Source organism: Patiria miniata, unplaced genomic scaffold, assembly GCF_015706575.1.
Source record: "Patiria miniata isolate m_02_andy unplaced genomic scaffold, ASM1570657v1 HiC_scaffold_21, whole genome shotgun sequence".
Classification (NCBI taxonomy): Eukaryota; Metazoa; Echinodermata; class Asteroidea; order Valvatida; family Asterinidae; genus Patiria; species Patiria miniata.
In genome coordinates, this window is record NW_024037060.1 from 7,073,240 (window position 1) to 7,092,398 (window position 19,159).

The 19,159-nt window shown below is 38.1% G+C and overlaps 1 protein-coding gene across 3 annotated transcripts in view; it reads right to left on the reverse strand.

Moving 5' to 3' along the window:
* The window catches only part of LOC119729590 (PTB domain-containing engulfment adapter protein 1-like), a 33,626-nt gene extending 17,120 nt beyond the window's left edge, over positions 1-16,506 (reverse strand). For 2 of the 3 annotated variants that reach the window (XM_038202211.1, XM_038202209.1), the window contains exons 1-5: positions 16,347-16,506; positions 8,435-8,522; positions 7,110-7,171; positions 3,561-3,632; positions 2,001-2,033 (exon numbers count right to left, since the gene is read on the reverse strand). In XM_038202211.1, coding sequence (XP_038058139.1) covers positions 2,001-2,033; positions 3,561-3,632; positions 7,110-7,171; positions 8,435-8,465 — 198 coding nt within the window. In that variant the 5' untranslated portion in view covers positions 8,466-8,522; positions 16,347-16,506. The remainder of the gene's footprint in view (positions 1-2,000; positions 2,034-3,560; positions 3,633-7,109; positions 7,172-8,434; positions 8,523-16,346) is intronic. The other variant, XM_038202210.1, reaches the window with a different exon arrangement.
* Positions 16,507-19,159: the final 2,653 nt, after the last annotated feature.

A 19,159-nucleotide genomic window follows, 5' to 3' on the forward strand; every position in this document is an offset into this window, starting at 1 on the left:
AGAATTGTCTATTTTTAATCAAACTATCAGGACATTAGTCACATTACACTGAAACGTGTTTGTAAACCTGTAACTTTAAAAAAAAATTAATCCGTGCCACAAAATGTGTCTGTTAGCTTTCTAGACTTTATGTACAACCACAACACAATATAACAAGGAAGAGGGTAAAATACAGTTTTACGACAGTAGATAAGGGTTCTTTTTGTCATGCTTATCTTTGTGGATAGTTTATCCTGTAAATAAGTTGTTTTTTTCCCGGATATTGAAAAACTGACCTTCATACCTCAATGAAAAGTGACAAGTGTTTTACTAGACTTTGACACACTGTTGTAATAAATGCAAACTCAAAGAGTTTGTGCCAACTACCAACAATTATTCGAAATGTTGGCATTATATCCACATCTGTACAATCAATACATCATCAATGCAAATAAGAGGTGCTGAAATATCCCTGGAAAACACACAACACACAACCTACACAAAAACTAGATTATTTTTTTGTAATAAAACGCTATTAGTTATCCCACAAGCGCGATTGGAACACAGCATAATGTAGTGCATCCATGTCCCGCATACAACGAGTGACCACTGATAAAAATAGCTGAAAACAGCTGAAAAAGGTGTAAAAAAGCTGTAACTTTGGAAATCTCCTATACATGTACTTTTGTACACAGCAAGTGAGGGAAAAAAGCTGAAATCCAAAACAAAAAAACCTGAAATCAGCTTCAAAGCTGAGATTTCACACCCCTGAATGAATTTATCTTCAAGCAAACTTTCAAATGACCACAGGTGAATTATAACATTTTTTGTTCCCCCAAAATTTGTAATAATTCACATTGTAAACTTTGTAATAAAAAAGCCGTACATACAATGTACATCCTCCCTGCGTGATCCCGTTTGCTATTACCAAGGTCTGTAAGTGACTTTGGGTAATAATGCCTGGCTGCATGGCATACTAGTTTATGGCTTCTGACTAGCGCCCCTTGATTAAAGATGTTGACGAATTAGGGAACCACCAACATAGGGCCGGATAGCTCAGTTGGTAGAGCATAGGAACAGTTATACGGAGGTCACAGATTCGAGCCCCACTCCAGTCAATTTCTTTGTTCAAATTTTCAAGCAAACTTTACGCACATTTCGGATGGAACATGCACGCTCACACAATTTTTTCAGCGGTTATCATATTACATGGACATGCGCACAGAGGGGAATGGCGTGCGCGTCTTGGAATAGGGTGATATATACAGATATGGACCATGGTATTAATATTAGGTATAAGATCACACCTTTGTTGCCCTGGATCAACCAATCAGGAACAAGGATTCAAGCTTGCTTGAACATAAAATAAATACTGGGCACAAGAGACAACAGTACAACACAATGGTGCAACACATCGTCACGTAGTTCTAAAATTTTGATAATTATAATTAAATACTCAGTCAAATTTTTTTTTTTTACAAAATGTACAGAGTTGGTAGTTTAGTATAAAAAGAATATACATTCACGCGTAGTACTTTTAGTATGTACATGTACAATGTAAGCAGAATGACAAAATAATAATTATATGACATGTGCAACAAGTAATTGGTTTACAGATTGAAGTAGTTAGTAAATACACTCGAGGAGGTACACATGCAAATTATACTGCCCTGGCCTACATCAAACAAAAGCACACAATCATGCAGTATATATGTTTCAAACAAGAATCCTCGCCCGTCAAACTCTAAAACAATCTTGTTAACAGAAAGGAAATCACAATACTGGTAGTTTACAGGACGGATACAAAGGAATTGGTTAAACGTGCAAGATGTACAAGAAACAATGAACCAATCGTGGTTACTTCAAGGCGTAGTAGTGTTCAGGACTCTGGAAAATTTTAGTACAGAAATGTACAGATACAGCTTATTATGTAGGTGCCAAGGAAAATATTTATGTGCAATTTTTTTTTTCCCATTCTGCTTTTAACACTGCGGCTATGGCACTGACACTATATGACTTACTTGAAGCATCCGAGAGAGTCCTTGAGTGTCTTGCTAAAAATGAATTGGGTTTTACAAAAAAAAGGAGGAATTTAATGTAATTGACTAAGATCTCAACTATTTTCTCCTTGAAGAGGCTACAGACAATTATCTCAAATTGCCAAACAAATCTGCAGAATGCCCACTTGGATAAGAAATTGCTCTCCTTGATGGCCCTTGTGTCCTTGAGCAAGGAACTTTACAATGACTTCTTCTCTCCACCCGAAGGTAATTGGTGGATGCTGTTTGTGCAGTTTGCGTCACTTACTTTGGCTACAGAACCCATTTGTTATCAATTTCTTCCAAAGCTAAGATTGTGGGAAATGATTTAATGGTAATGTTGGAGTGCTTTTTTTAAATGGTGAATGTGTGTAAGGCTCATAAACACAAAGACTACATTAATCAATCATTAAACCGTTACAATGGTCCTGGCACTTGGCTTATTTCAGGACATTATACTAAAGCCGCATCCAGATTTAGTTGGCTGCAGTTTGCAAAATGACAAGAAACACAACAAAGGGGGCCACTTTGCTACCCGTCACATTAGCAGTTTTCCAATGGTTGTGATTTTTTTGTGTTAAATACCTGAAACCACCAAAGAAGAATTTCAACACATGAATGGACATGCAGCCTTTTGCTAAAGATAATTGGAGTTGATTATTGTTTACATTGCTTTTTGACATTATCCTAACATTTCCATCAAATAGTGGACGGAAAACTTAGGTAACGTTTTCCGTCCATTTTTTATGGAAATTTGAGGGTGATTTTAAAACTTAAAAAAGAAAGAAAGAAAGAAATGATTCAACAAATTTTATACAGTATGTAAGCCCATGTGTCCATTCACATTTCAAAAACTTTTTGGGTGGTTTCAGGTACTATACCAAAAAATGACAACCATTGGAAAAACTGCTAACGTGACGGATACAAAGTGGTCCCCTATATTGTGTTTCTTGTCAAATGCCCCTTTAAAAACTGGTTAAGTACATGTACCTTCCCGTAGACATTATGTCACACCAGAGATTTACCCGACGAAATTCAAGACACATGCTAGGAACATGAGGTCCAAATACATACAAATTCTTCATGCGGAATTATTTGCAAGGCTCCACTTGGGAACGCGTAAACTGAAGCAACCAACAATAAACACTTTGCAGGCGACAAGTGATGTATTAATAGACGCAAACAACAAAGTCCAGACCCAAGATCAACAAGACCAAAAAGCAGCAAAACCACAGGTGACAAAAATATACTTAAAAATAAAACATAAAGCAAATCAATGGTTAAACTCCCCAAAATATGAGCAAAATAAACACCAAATAAGTAAACAAAATACGAAACAGAAACCACAAAAAATAGAGAAAACAAATAAGCCAAAAAGTAAAATAAAATGAAAACGTGATTTTTATGACCAACAACACATGTACAATATTTTTTATTGAAATAACCTTTTATTCTACTTTTATGAAAACCCATAAATGAACAAATTAAAATCGGCATTATTGTTGTTCAAACGTTTGGGAAAATGTGCTTGAAAAAATGTACCTTGAGTTTGCGGACAGCTTCCCGGACTACGTCAGCACCCTTTGGTTGGTCCACTTCTGTGTTCCCGAGAAGCTGCAAGAAATAAAAGGTTTTTTGGGGTTATTTCTTAAAGGCAGCGTCCATCATTTGTCGTTGGTGCATTTTGTTCGTTTGAAGCAACAAAAGTGCTCAAAATCTAAATTAGAGTGCTGAACAACTAACCTGATGAAGTTTCAGCTCAGTGAATGCTGTATATTCCGAGCCAAACAATATTCAAGGATCTCGATTTCAAATCAAAAGTTGCTGAGTCATGTTTTGAATTGGGCCTGAATTCAGCATCTTAGACATGTTCTCACTGAGCCGATTGCAGCTACACGATGTCGCGCACTGAACCGACGAATAATAGCAACCGCACGCCTGTATGCGTCATGTCAAAGCTTCGCCGATTAAAAAAAACCAATCTACTAACAGAAATTTCCGACGATGCGTCTTAGACTCATCGTTGGGAAAGCCTTATTTCATTGATTTCTTCAAAATGACAGCTTGCCAGAAAGATTTCACAGGGAGTACCATTACTATCTTTAAACTATGTATGCTATTCAACAATTATTATGTCAGTTACTTTTTGGATAGCTGCAAATGATGGACTGTAGCTTTAAAGAATAGAAAACATATTGATGCAACCTCGTCCCAAGGGGTAACTATAATTTCAACATAATTGACCACGGGACCGAGTTTTCCAATTTAGGCATTGGGACAAAGGTAGCCTAATTGACTCTGTGTGGATAATTGCCTTGCCAACAAAAAAAATGTGTGTAGCGAGTGAACACAATTCAAAACACTTTCTTGCTATCAGTTTGTAAACATGTTTACATGCTAAACATTTTTAGCATGAGGTGATAGCAAGAAAGCGTTTAGAATTGTACTTATTTGCTAAAGACATTTTTTTGTAGGCCAGTCAAATATCCACACAGAGGCAAGTACCGGTATGTTACCTTTGTCCTAATCCCTAAAATTGAAAACTTGGTCCCATGGTCAATTTGACCTCTCTTGGAAAATTACTCATAACTCTGTCAAAAACAGAGCAATTTATAGACTGGGAATTGTAAGATCAGAGAACCAGACTAGCTGGCTGGTACCCATTCATGGGCGTGTAATCAACTGCAAACAAAATGCGGACTAACTAAATGTGGTAAATTGGGGCAGAGTTTGGAAAAGGCCAGTTTTGTTCCAACTAACGCTGGTCGGCCGACCAGCGTTGGAAATTGATACAGAAATAAGCTTTTTTTAGAAAATTATAGCACGCCAAGTACCATGATTTCACAGGATGTTGTAGACTGTCATTCACTAGCAGTCCAGTAAGGTATTTCCTAATAATTTAGTAGTTTTTGTTTCTGGATGTTTGCAAATGTTGTTTATTCCTTAAATAATGTTCCATGTGATTTAATACGTCTGCCCCACCTCAAAATCCCCCTTTTTTCCATTTTGCTTATTGTAATGTTATACTGCATATTGGCCGGATAAGATTTTAACATTTTAAATTTGAAGATCTTTTGTTTTCGGATCCCACGCCGCGATGTATTGATTTCTGGAGGAAGGGTATATTTGTGCATGAAGTCCATATCCATCAGAACTGCGATTCTAATCCTGGGCATTTTAGCCAGGAACCTCAACTAAGGCCAAAAAAAAAAAGTCTCCGGTTTCTGGTATGGAGCTTGTCCAAAAAGTGGTGCGGCAACGCGGCTTTTTTTTTTTTTTGCCTTACTTTTTTGCTTCAAATGTCGGCATATGACTGCAAATGGTGCCCGACTAAACTTAGTGCAAATATATGGGAGTCCAGAGAGGCCACATAAAGCTTATTCTCGATCATAACCCCATCTAAAAACACGTTAAAATTGTGCATCAGTAGGATTCCAGTCAAACCAGTGAGTTTGGCGGTTTTGAGACATCATCTTTCATTGAAAAAAAAACTTTTTCATTTTGCCGACGCGCATGGCTACGGCGACGCGCGTCGGAGACTCTTTTTTTTTTGGCCTAATAAACTAAACTCTTTGAATGTTTTAAAACCTCTGAATTACCAGCAGGGTTGAATTTTCATAACTTTTTTAATGACAAAAAAGTACAAAAGTGCACTTAAATGCTACAAGAAAAAGCATTTTGTGTACAAACCTCTGAGTTGGAAATATAAACGTCCAGAGACAAATGGCAAAGCCATACAATGTAAATAAAAAATGTAAATTGATTATTTTTTTTCATCCAGGATAGTCCTGTAAGAACAACACAATGATCGGATCACTTTCATTGGGGCCAGCAAGACATCCTGTTTTGCTAACATAGAAAGGATTTGCCATTTAGCTCTACTAGGAAATAAAAAAATGCTCAAATTACCAATTGTAGCAATATCCGTCTGTCATACAACGCAAAACAGGAAAACTAGCAAACATAGGAAACCTAATGACAGAATCTATAGATTGGTTTTCAATAATATTTCTGGTGATGATTTTCAAAACTGAATTTTGTTCTTGATCGATAACTTGCAGTTTACAGGTTAAATAATACATTACGCAAAAGCAAATGCAGACACGGATTTGTGTTGTTATGAAAAGTTTTCGCTTTGCAATTTTGCAAAATTTGAACAAGTCATTTCAACTTCAGCGAATTTTGCCATGAATGTTTCTTGACGCGAAAATCAGTTGGCATTCCTTTCAGTATGCAGCATGAACTGACCCTGACAATTTCCTGGTCACCAATGCATTCAGCAAACATTGACAAACACTATGCCACGAAATACGCTGTTTACCAGTCCTTCATTTAAGGAAAATCCAGGAGAGCTATAAATCGCTCTCCCCAAATCTCTGAGGAGTGCAAATCGCTCTCATTAAAACCCACGGATAAACACCAGTGAAACGACAAGTTAACGTTGGTTTTATTTGGTTTTGATTATCAGGATTTTTTCAAGGGGCTGCATTATTTTTAGTTTTTGCATAATAATATGTTCATTATTACCAAGTGGCATTACTTCTTTCTTTTTGTGTAAGCAAAGGTAAAATTTATTTCAAATTTTTTCTATCACTTTTTATCACTTCTTATTTTCAAACTGCCCTTGCTTAATGAGCCCTCTATCGGATTTTTGAGGAGCGCTTTTTTTTGCGTTCATTTGAGACAGTCGAGGAGCGCAGTAGGAGCGCCTGCGCGATCGCGCTCCTTTAAAACAAAGGACTGGTTTTACTAATTAAGCCTCCCATTGTTTGATCAGTCACAGACAGTCAAATATTTCTTCCACTTTCCTTGCCATGCATTTGTATACAGGCCAGGGAAAAAAATAGTCAGATCACATTCAGATTTAACACAGTGACTAGTCGAATTCCATCAACAGACAAAAGAAGGTAACTGGTAGGTACAGCTGGCATGTCAATCCCCTCCAGTCAAAGGAAGGCTACATCAAATTAACAAGGGAATTCTTATCTGTTCAAAACAGTTGCTTCATTGATTTTGACTGCCGTGAGGGGCGTAGCTGAATTTGCCAGGCAGGGCACAGAGGGCTGGTAAAAACAGCGATTGTAACTGTACCTTGACGTTGTAGACAACATGGCCGTTTGTCAGCGACGCCGGTGGGTGGACCCATCTCTTTCCTGAACACAAATGAATGAAAGGAAAATCATAAGTGATTTTTAAATAACAGTGGCACTGTCTTGCCCGCTTTGAATTGGTCCAAACTGACCGGTAGGGGAAGTTTGCCTCTGCGGTCCCTGCAGGAAATCATAGGCATATCAACGCCAAATTTATTTTAAGTTAGCAAAGCCTATGTAGGTCATTCTATAAACTGAGGTCCCATTTTTGTGTGTGTGTGTCTCTGTTACATCTGATTTTGTAAAATTCAGGACACATTCCTTCTAAATAAAAAATAGTTTGATGTCAATTTTAATTATAAATACATGTACTTGTATGGCCAATTATGGTCCACATGTAAGGTGTAACAGGGACACAAAAAAGGTCACACTTTTGGACCCCAAATTTATGAAATGCCCATGTGTAGTTTAATACTACATGTACATGTAGTTTGGTGAAGTCGGAGTGATTGAGCAGTATGGATTCATTTGCCAACTAAATAATCACACATTTTAGAATGGCAACCCCACAAAGGAATACACCCAACATTTAATTTCTCATAGCAGTACATGCATTACTCAATACGTTGGATTTCTTAAAAATTCTTATTCTCTCTTAGCTAGAGCACAGAAAATTCACCCATTTTCCCTTTTGTTCGTTTTATTACGTTTTGGGCCTCTCACTATATCCAAAATCTCCAAAGATTTCTGGGGCAACTTTTTACAGTTGCAAGAAACAAACATGGTTAAACCTAGGGTTGAGAGTATTCATAAGATGGAATTTGCATCGAGGTTATAAATTCAATATTGCGTTTTGTCCTTCACCGACATATTTTTTTATAAACACAAGGATTGTGAGAAAAAAATGGAAAGAATGTTGCATCCTGTCGCCATTTTTTTCTTCATTTATCATCTGACCAAAGGTCAGTCATTGCAAAAAATGTTGGAAGGACATGAATCTGGGACTGAAAAATATTTCCAATTTTGTTTGACAAAATACTTTCAAAATATTCTGGACTCTCCATAGACTTTGTGCACAACCACTGAAGTGGGGTCTGAATATTACATTCTTTCTGAAAAAAAAATGACTCTGGTGGGACTTGAACCCACGACCTCCTGCTTTTAGTGCAGATGCGTTACCATTCGACCACTGAGCTTGCTGGGGTCAGCTGGCTGGTTTGAATCTGACAAAGCAGTGGGTACCGCAATGAAACTTTTCATAAGATGGAGTTTTGCGTCGGGGTGATGTAAGTTCATGTACTTATTTAGTTTACTGTTTTGACACACCTGTTTGTTTGGTTGCGCTCTTCTTGTTCATTCTGGCTGCTCTTCCTGGTTTAATTCACCCAGCTCTCTATGATCAGCAAATCACCATCTGGGTAAAAAAAAACACATACTATTAATGAACCTTGCTAAAAACATTTAATTACAAATTTGTAATTTCAGACAGAACATTTATGGACATGGACTGTGATACAGATTTGCAAATCTTTTTCATTATTTTGCCAAACACTGCAACAATCTTCCGTGCACAGTCACGTACAGTTGACATCAACAACACAACACGTGAGAAGAAACACACATTTTGTAGGCAACAAAACATGGTTCTTATGTTTCAAATGAAATTTGAGATTATCTAAAACTCGGGACCGAAAAAGGTTGGACGTTCTATTCACAGAACTGATACCCCACGGAATGACTCATTGTCAAAGCACACTATTATTTGACAACTTTTTGTCAACAAAGACTTTGCAGTGGGTTATGTACATGTATACAAAACATGGTTCTTATGTTTCAAATGAAATTTGAGATTATCTCAAACTCCAGACGGAAAAAAGGTTTTACATTACAGAACGACACTACCCATTGAATGACTCATTGTGGAGGCACTCTATTATTTGATAACCTTTTGTCAACAAGGGCTTTGCGGTGGGTTATTGGTGGTGGTTGACCTTGAGCAAAGAATTAAGTCTACTGTTAAAAAAAATATGCAGTGTCAAAACACTGGTGTCTGAATTGTTATTGTTGCCTGAAAATGCTCTGTGAAAAAAAAGTGTTGAACAGAGAACAGTTATCTAACAATATTTATGTAACTTTTGGACATTGAAATTTGAGTGTCAACATCTGCTTGATTAATACCCAGTAAAGTTTTCTTTCCTCTTCAAGATCCCCAAAAATTCTCTGTATTTAACAGGCTTACGTATATTACGTAGTATACAACACCTGAATTAATCCCCGTCATCTGATTGGTGGGTCCTTGATCACCTGTCATTGAATTATTCATCCCACTGCAAGGCGCGGCCACATCTCCAAAATAGAAGTTCCATTCCACGGTGAATGGAAGTTCAATGGCATGGTCACACTTTTGGCAATTCAACCAATCAGATGACAAGGACTTATTCAGGTGTTGTATAAAACAAATAATGAATGTTTCACATTTGTGTTCACCTTGTGTAATGGAACACTCCATCTGTCACCTCGTGAAGTTATTCTTACCATTGCATTCACAAAAATTCATCATTTATATACCGTTTAACTGAAACAAGGCTTACTGTTCCAGTTCCTTGAACCGAAGTACACACTGTACATGTAAGGCTCGAGTCACAGCCCCTTTAAAAAGGATTAAAAACCCTAACCCCCTAGGCCCTTGTTGCTTACAACCATCCTCAATCCTCCAAAATTCTCCAAATTTTTTCAACTCCGCCTAAATTTTTCAAAATTGTCAGACAGTCCTGCCTCAAAATGCATTCATCCTCAATCCTCCAAAATCCTCTTGTGCTTCATTCACCATTCATCCTCAACCCTCCAAAATCCTCATCTGCTTCAATCACCATTCATCCTCAATCCTCCAGAATCCTCATTTGATTCAATCACCATTCATCCTCAATCCTCTAGAATCCTCCAAAACCGCCAGGAGGATTTTGGAGGAGTGAGGTGGGTTAGGGTTAAAGGGGATTAGATGGCACATCACCTGGAGATCCAGTTACAAGAAATCACCCCTTCAACTGGAACAAGGTTCATGACAATGCCCCTTTACATGTAAATGTCACTGCCCCTTAAAGGGAATGTACATCATTTGCTTTTGCTGTAATTTTCAGAAATGAACTATTTGAGGGGTTAGTATAATACTGTAGATCAAATATTGTTACACTGACATTTTTGAAGTTTTGTTTTCGAAAAGGTTGATAAAACCAAGAAAAACAAAAATGTTCAAGTAGTCTGGTTCCCTGACTCCACAAAAGATAAAATGGATCAATGTATAGATGATGGAAAATTGTAAGGCAAGGGAACAAGTCTAGCTGGCCTGCACCCGTTCATGAACACGTAATCAATAGCAAACAAAATTTGGACTGAAAAATGGTAAATTTGGAGCAGTAGTTGAAAAATAGTTAGGTTTTTCCAACGCTGGTCGGCCGACCACCGTTGGAAATGTATACAAAAATACAATTTTCTTGAAAATGACTTCACACCAGGTGCCATAATTTTACAAGATGCTCGAGACTGTCATTTACCAACATCCTAGTAAGGTATTTCGTAAAAACTTGGTAGTTTTATTTGTCGATGTTTGCAAATGTTGTATATTCCCTTTAAACTATGCATCTGTAGAGCCATACAGCATTATGCCTACATAATCTGGCTCTACACTGCACTGCCCCTTTTTGCAGATCCAGCCTTTCAACACTGTATGGCATTACCCCTTTAACACGATTACCTGGTAACTGTTATTTAAAGGCGCAATGCCATACAATGTAAAATAGTCCAGGTATTTTTGACATCTCCTCTTTTAATAACTGGAAATAGGTTGGACATTAGTTTTGACACTCCCCCTTTAACTATCCTGACCCAATAGTAAGGCCTCCCAGCTCACAAGGTCAAAATACATAACCAGCTGTGTGGACACATAGGTGTAACTATACTGCAGATAGATTCTGAGACCCAGAGACAACACTATGGCAACACTGATTCCTTCTCAGGTTAAGAGTACCTTAGGTTTAACCTTGACAGCTGGCCCGACACAGGTCACTTTAAACTGTGTGTCTCAGACTTGGAACTGTGAGCCCCAACTATGGCATTGTCCCAAGTACAGTTAGGACAATGTCACCTACAATTAGGATCGTCCAAAGTACAGTTAGGAATTTCTGGAACTATTGTTGGGGCTGTCCCAGAGATACCGGTAGTTGGCATGCCACGATGATGCGCATTGTACAGGTTAACAATTAGTGTGCCTGCTGTGCTTTTCTCCATGTACAATGTATGTATGCACGGAGGAAGAAAAATGTAATGTTTAATGTAGGCACACACATTCAGGAATATTTTAAACGATTCCTTGGGATAAGACTTACATTGCAGATCACACAACAAGAAAGTCACAATCATAATTCAATTGACAGGGGTCATTCTATAAAATTGGGGTCCACTTTTTTTCTGTCCGTGTTACATCTGACATAGAATTTTATAATTCTGATGCACTCCTACATTCATCCTCCATGAGTGATTATGAATAGCAAACTACCTACTCAACAAAAAGCACAATTTTGAATTCTTAATGATAATCTAGAATGGCAAATAACAAAAGTACCAAGGTAACAGGGGCAGGAAGAAAAATGTCGCACTTTGGACCCTTAAGTTATGACATGATCCATCACCTAAGGTAATTTTCTCCATGTACAGGCATATACACTTTCAATCAGGAAACAAAATTCACCGATTCTCTAAGTTGAGTTTGAATAGCGAATACAAACAGCTTTGTCAAACATTCCATTCAATATTCGCAAGTCATATCAGTCCAACAGTGTGTTCATTATAACTCTTCTGAACTTACGTACACATGCAATGCATTCACATTTTAATCTGCCATGAATTCATTCAAATTTCAGTGAGTCATGGGATATAGAGCCGTTCAACATTGTCTACAGGTGGTCCATACATGTACAAACTTGGCTTTAGTTGTGAAGAATTGAAATGTGAAATAATTCCTTCCTTTTTGGTCCCCGATTTATCAAAACAATTTGTGTTTTGAGCTGTACTTTTTAAATTCCAGGGTCATTCCCTGGACTAAGGCCAAGTAAAAAAATTTTTAAACAGTTTTTCGTCCCCGCCTGCTTACTTTTTTCCGGCCCCCCCCCCTTTTTTTTATAAACTTCATACATTTGTAATATAGTTGGCACATAATATGTTGTCAAGATATGTACCAGTATGTATTGCCTTTTATTTGATTCCAAGGTAATTGTAGCCATGAAGAGTGGGTTACAGTTCCCATGGAAACAACATTGTATCGGCAAAAGAGTCGGGAAAAATGGAGTTCCCGAAGTGAATACGTCACGCGCACAAAATGTGTGTGAAAGACATTAGCATGTGATTCAGCCCGAGAACCAACACGCACGCGTACTCCATTCGTTTGCACTACACTTTCTGGTTCTTAATGACTTCACACTTCGGTACTCCATAGAAGCCGTGTTGGAAATCTGTCATCTTGGGGAAGAAAAAAACAAAAGCGCACGCTTCCTTCGTTTTTCTTTGATAACCCCCGGATGAGAAACTGTTTAAATTATTTTTTACTCGGTGTTTTTGAACTAGACACTATGAGCAGCTCATGTAATATATCAAAGAAGGAACTTGTATCTAATAAGTTGGGGTATTTTGGGCAAAGGGCCAAAACTTACGGATGTTATTACATGTAGAAAGTACAGCTGGACTGTGAATCTTCTGACTGCACAGTACATAAGGAAATGTAATTTAAAAAAAAAAACGATACGTCTGTCCGTTTGATGATTGGAGAGGTTTACCGAGAGACTTTTGTACAATGAAATTTGCGTCAGGCTGATGTTAATTCAAAATTGACTTACCATTTTGAATTTTTCATTTTTTTTTTTTTTAATTTTTTGATTTGCTTTGATTAATTCGTTCACATTAAAACAGAGAATTTGCAAAAAAAATACCTTCAGCATGGTAACATTTAATAATCAAATCAATTTAAAATAACTGAAATGTTTACACATTTGAGACCTACAAAATTGTCTTAACAACAAAAAGAAAAAGCAATCAAATTGGGGTTGGGGAAAATACGATGTGTCACTATAAGGGCAATTCCAAGGTGTCGGACAAACATTTTGGAATAAATTTGAGAGTGTGCATAATAATTCTGATAAAACCTATCCGTCGGTTACTATACAATTATCTAAAAACAAATTTATTAATCCAACTGTTTTGCTGTACTAGTAGAAATCGACTTGAACATGATGATGTCGGAGAAATGTACTCAGACAATTTTGGTTTTTTTGGTGTACTAAGTTATTAATTTTTCGGCAACAGCTGAACTAATGAACACTGTTAATTTGTTAGACATACAGTATTTATATTTCAGTAAAATAATAACAGCTAATAAGCTTCAAAATGATACAAGTTTCTTTTTGACATTTGGATTTTAAAGTTTTGGCATTGAGGTAAATTCTGTGGAATTGCTAATAATAAGGGAATAAATGTGTGCTTGGCCAGTTTAAAACACTATGTTTAAGACCGGTTTGGAGTCTGGACACTGATCAGCATACAGACTGATAGCATATGTATGTTTATAAATTCCCATTCACAAATACCTTCCCGGTCATGCAGTCAAAACAAGTCAAATATTATATAAAATTCCAACGATTTTGTTCAACAAGTATACTCCATGTATTTTTAAACACCCCTCTAGCTATGTTATGGTACCGTAAAGTGCCTCTTGCGAGTAGTTGTAAACAACTCCTTAAATGGAGATTGGCGCGCGGACTCATTGGTAGTACTGCGCATGCCTAACCAAAGATTGTGAACGTTCAACCGACAAAATGGTATAAAATTTCATGTGACACTGGAAAAGTGTTTAAGACCAGCCAGACGGTCTTTATCAACCATTCATAAATACCTCAGACAGTTTAGCTATTCCTATTGGTCGAGAGCCCGTCACGTGGCCGGTATTAAACGGATGATAAAGACATGGCTAGCTGGTCTTAAACACTTTTCCAGTGTCACAATAAAATGTGGACTCCTAAAAATCCAGTGCCTCTTACCGTTTCATTGGTTGAACGTTCACAATCCTCACGTAGGCATGCGCAACACTACATGCGAGTCAGAATTTTATAGTTCTAAATTCAAAACGCAACGCCCCAGGTGCGTTCTGCGTGACATCGCGCAGAACATGTTACGCGCGCGTCAATCTCCATAAAAGGGTTGTTTACATCTTACTCGCCAGCTGAACACTCCATTATTTTGCTAGAGGGATGTTTCAAAAAGCATGAAGTGAACTTGTTGAACAAAATCGGGATTTTTTGAACGAATTATTTGAAAATTTTTTACGGATAAGGTATTTATGAATGGGAATAAATATGTGCTCGGTCGGTATTTATCACTCGTTTAATACCGCTTAGAGTCTGGGTGCTGATAATTACCCTCGCCTCCGGCTCGGGTAATTATCAGCACCCAGACTCTAAGCGGTATTAAACGAGTGATAAAAACCTCCGGAGCACACATTTATTCCCTTATTTAAAACCGGCCAAGTGACGCACTCTTGCCTAATAGGGTAAACTGTCTTTAATGAATGAAAACTAACATGTGACATACATGTACATGTACCAGTAATTAGTTACATGTAGTTTTAGCCATCATACAAATTTACAAACTTAAAAAAAATTTTTTTAACAGAGCTGGGGGTTGGGGGTTTGGGGGGGGGGGGGGGTTTGACCCCCAAAACCCCCCTCTGGATCCGCGCCTGGATTTGTAGGCGAATGTGTGGCCAACTTAGTGAATTTGTACATGTCACGCATCGGTTGAGGGCTTCAACATGCAATGGCATGCGCAGACATGTGACGCTTACCCGGACACGTGATGCACCCCGGATGCCGACACGTAAAAAGACAAGCACGAGCGGCGAAGCCGCGAGGGCCTTCACCATCTCGTGGAGAACGCTTATGTTTTTCTTTACATTTGTCTACCGATTTGGTAGCCCCATAAATATGGCCTATTTACTGGACTGCCTCCGTAAACATAGGCCACACATCCACATGTACAAAAATCGTGTCGACGGAGCCAAATTTTGATTTTCACATTTAGGCTTAGTTTGTAGGTTTTTTTTGCTTTAGAAGCATACTCACCCTCTTTACAGGCTAATCAGAAAGTGCTGCCTTTTTCAGATGTCTAATTTTTGTGAAATTTCATGTTGAAATTTTGATACGCAAACGTGTAAAAATGAATCTGGAAATTTCACGAAAAATATACATCTGAAAAAGGCAGCACTTTCTGATTAGCCTGTAAAGAGGGTGAGTATGCTTCTAAAGCAAAAAAACCCTACAAACTAAGCCTAAATGTGAAAATCAAAATTTGGCTCCGTCGACACGATTTTTGTACATGTGGATGTGTGGCCTATGTTTACGGAGGCAGTCCAGTAAATAGGCCACATTTATGGGGCTACCGATTTGGTAGACATGCATAATGCATGCCATTACCCGTTGTGAATTGACCAATGAAAATGCAGAATTACTAACGTAAATCAGCCGTCGTCTGGCGCCAGACAGCACGTGCGTCATGGCGCGGGTGCTGTTGCTGGTAACCGCAAACCACCGTTCTTCTTCTTCTTCTTCTTCTTCCTTATTTTGTGCAGACTTCATGGCTGAAGATAATCGCACTGCCAGAAACACCGGGGCGAACCCCTTCTCTTAGCGATAAGTGTACTGGGTTCTTTAACATGTTTAACGTGCATTAGACATTATACAACACACGGGACCTACGGCTTTACGTCCCATCCGAAGGACGAAGCAATAATGGTTAAGTGCCTTGCTTAAGAGCACAAGTGTCCGCGCCCGGGCTCGAACCCACGTCACTGTTGCCTCTGAAACACCAGAACATGAGTCCGGTGTTCTTAACCGCTAGGCCATGACACTCCGTTAGATGATTGGTTTATATTGCTTGATTTATATTACGTGAATACGTGAATAAATGAATAAGTGATTAGTTCCACGAGGCAGTAAAGGCCCTCGCGGCTTCGTCGCTCGTGCTAGTCTTTTTACGTGCCAGCATCATGGGTGCGTTACGTGTCCGGGTATAGGCGCGTGGGACTTGACTAAAGGCTAGTCGACAGATGGCGTGTCCAAATCATAAATCAGCCATAATAACACCAAGTTAATGTTTCCCATTTCCGAAAAATCTGTATAATTTCCGCAGGATACATTACCTGTATTACTTCGAGTACTTAGAGACTTCCTTCAGTCACTCTCCATCAGAAGGATCAAACCGTCAAAAAGACTTTAGCCCTAGTTTCAGGCCGGGTCGATGTTTGATTATCTCACGTCGTCTGTGTCAAACACGCCTACCCACCGCGCTCTGCCGCCTTCTACATATAGTACATGCACGTCGACGTCACAGACATAAAGAACCTATAGACGGACAACAGGGGGCGCAAGACCGTAATTTCAGTGAAGCCGCCATTTTTAAAAACCATGGGCAAATTTGTTCGTCACGCGCGTCACACACAAGCGCACACAGTACACAGCTGTCTGGTGAGGTCCTCCAAGCAGAACGTCACAGTGAAGAGTAAGTTATAGTATTATTGCCTTTTATGACAGTAGAACCAATCTGACAATGTGTACATATTATGTATGATATATCCGGGCATTGAGCAAGGGGAAAAAAACAAGTATTTTAGGAAATTTCATTGGATATTTTGCAAATAAAAATTGATCCAGACGCCACTTTTCTGGTTGACATGGTTGTGCACGCACGATTCAATTGTAGCATTTGTTATCATCTGTCCCTGTCACTCACTCACTCAGGCATGTCAGGAAAGAATGTTGCAACCTGACGCTACTTCAGCGGTTGTGTACAAAGTCTATGGAGAGTCAAGACAATTTTCTAAATATTTCCTAACAAATTTGTGTTTCTCAGTCCCAGATTCATAATTAATTCATATCTTTATCATCATTTTCGTAATTACTGACATTCATTGAGAATGAGATAATAATATGAAGAAGAAAAAAGCAGCGTCAGGTTGCAACATTCTTTTCCTCACGGAGTCATGGCAATGTTGAGCAGATTAATTTAAAACTTGCACAAATTTGCAAGAGTGGACCCTTGTCCTTTGTCAGGATTGTCAACAATTTGCATAACAGTCATTAAGAACTTAATAACAATGTCACAATGTGGCCAACCAGAACATATCAACTGCCAGAAGAGCATAGAATGATCCAAAGAATACAGCATTAGTGTATTCAAATTTTGTTGGAATACTGTAAAGCTATATAATACTGTAATAGGAGTGTGTCACAAGATGATTTACATTTACATGACTTTTGAATTGTTTAAAGTAATTTTTTAAGCGGCTTAAAAGATTTGAATCAAATCATTTAAATCAAACAAACCTGGCCTTTGTCCTTTATAAATATTCATGAGTTCATTATCTTGTTAATAATAATGCCATTGAAATGTGCATGTACACAGATATAAAGATCGCTTGGGAAAAAATGTTGCAATCTGACTCCACTTTTTTCTTCATACATAATCTCAAAGAAGGCCATTCATTGCAAAAATGGTAATAAGACATGATCCTGGGACTGAGAAACATTTCCAATTTTGTTAGTAAATACTAAAAAACTTCTTGACTCTCGATAGATTTTGTGCACAACTGCAGCGTCAGGTTACATCGTTCTTTCTGATCGCGCATACAAATTTTGAATTTGCACAAGTTCTAAATTTGTGTTCAACACCATTAAAAGTCATTCATTCCTTTGCTACTTGCAGTCAAGTCTGAAGTTTGGACAACTTTCAGTGACATTCTATTTTCCTATTCCGTGTTCATCCTCAACTTAGCTCTAATTTGGAAGTGCCTATAATTATAAAGATATTACATGCACCATGTAACTTGATAACGAAATATTTTTGTAATAACATAAGATCATTTTTTAATAAACCTTTGTTTTCTTTTGTATTGTTTTGCAGAATCTAAAGTGATGCACAAACAATGCCTCGAACCTGTGTAGCATGGGGTTGTAAACAGCGATATTCACAAGAATCAAAGGCAAATGGAATTACATTCCACTATATTCCGAAGGACCTCACCAGACGACACCAGTGGGTGCATGCTATGCGTTGGGATGGCTACGATCCAGCAAGGCAAGATAGCCTCTGCTCGAGGCATTTCAATCCAGAGTCTTTCAAAACAGGCTGTAATAACAAAATCCTAAAGAGAAATGCTCTGCCCACATTGTTCGAATTTCCCAAACACCTTCAGCCGAAGCCCCTTAAGGAGCGTCGAGTATTGAATCTTGCTGAAGCTCGTGAGACAGCAAATTCCCTTCTGGAACCTGACGAGGACCTGGATATGCGTAGAAAGATAGTGACAGATGTCAAGAGTGATCACGGATTCTACACATTGCCATCAGAGCTCTATCAAGTGAAGAAGTGTGTGAACAACTGGAGAGATAAGTGCGAATCTCTGCAAGCCAAGATCAATGCACTCCGAGTCAAAAATTGTCGAAAATCACTCGCAAACTCAGCACTCCGAGGGCTTCTGACAGACATAAAGCGCAAGGAGCTGCTAAGCGAAGAAGACGCCTTGGCATTGGAAGAGCACTTTGAAGGTAAAATTATAACAATATTTTTTGATGCATGGAAACACTTCAATGTACCTATGTCACATATCAGAAAAAAAACAGTTCTAGTACAAAATGTACACGTATGAAGTTAATAGTTTTGATAATGGAATACCAGATATCCATTAAACAAGCTTTGAGAAAATAACTACAAAAAGAACTTTTATACCGTGCACAATTGTGAAATTTGCATAATTAATAATTTCATGAAAGTCCTGAAATATTTAATTTAAAAACTGTTCGAATTGTCAGGTGCATGGGCTTTGTGCATTTCTTTTCTGTAAAATTGGCTCTATGTTTATAAATCTTAATTCAATCAGGCTACTCCTTAATGCAGTCTGAAAAGCACTTTTCTTTTAATTTGTGTTGAAGAAATTGATGAAGGGATATGCATGTAGAG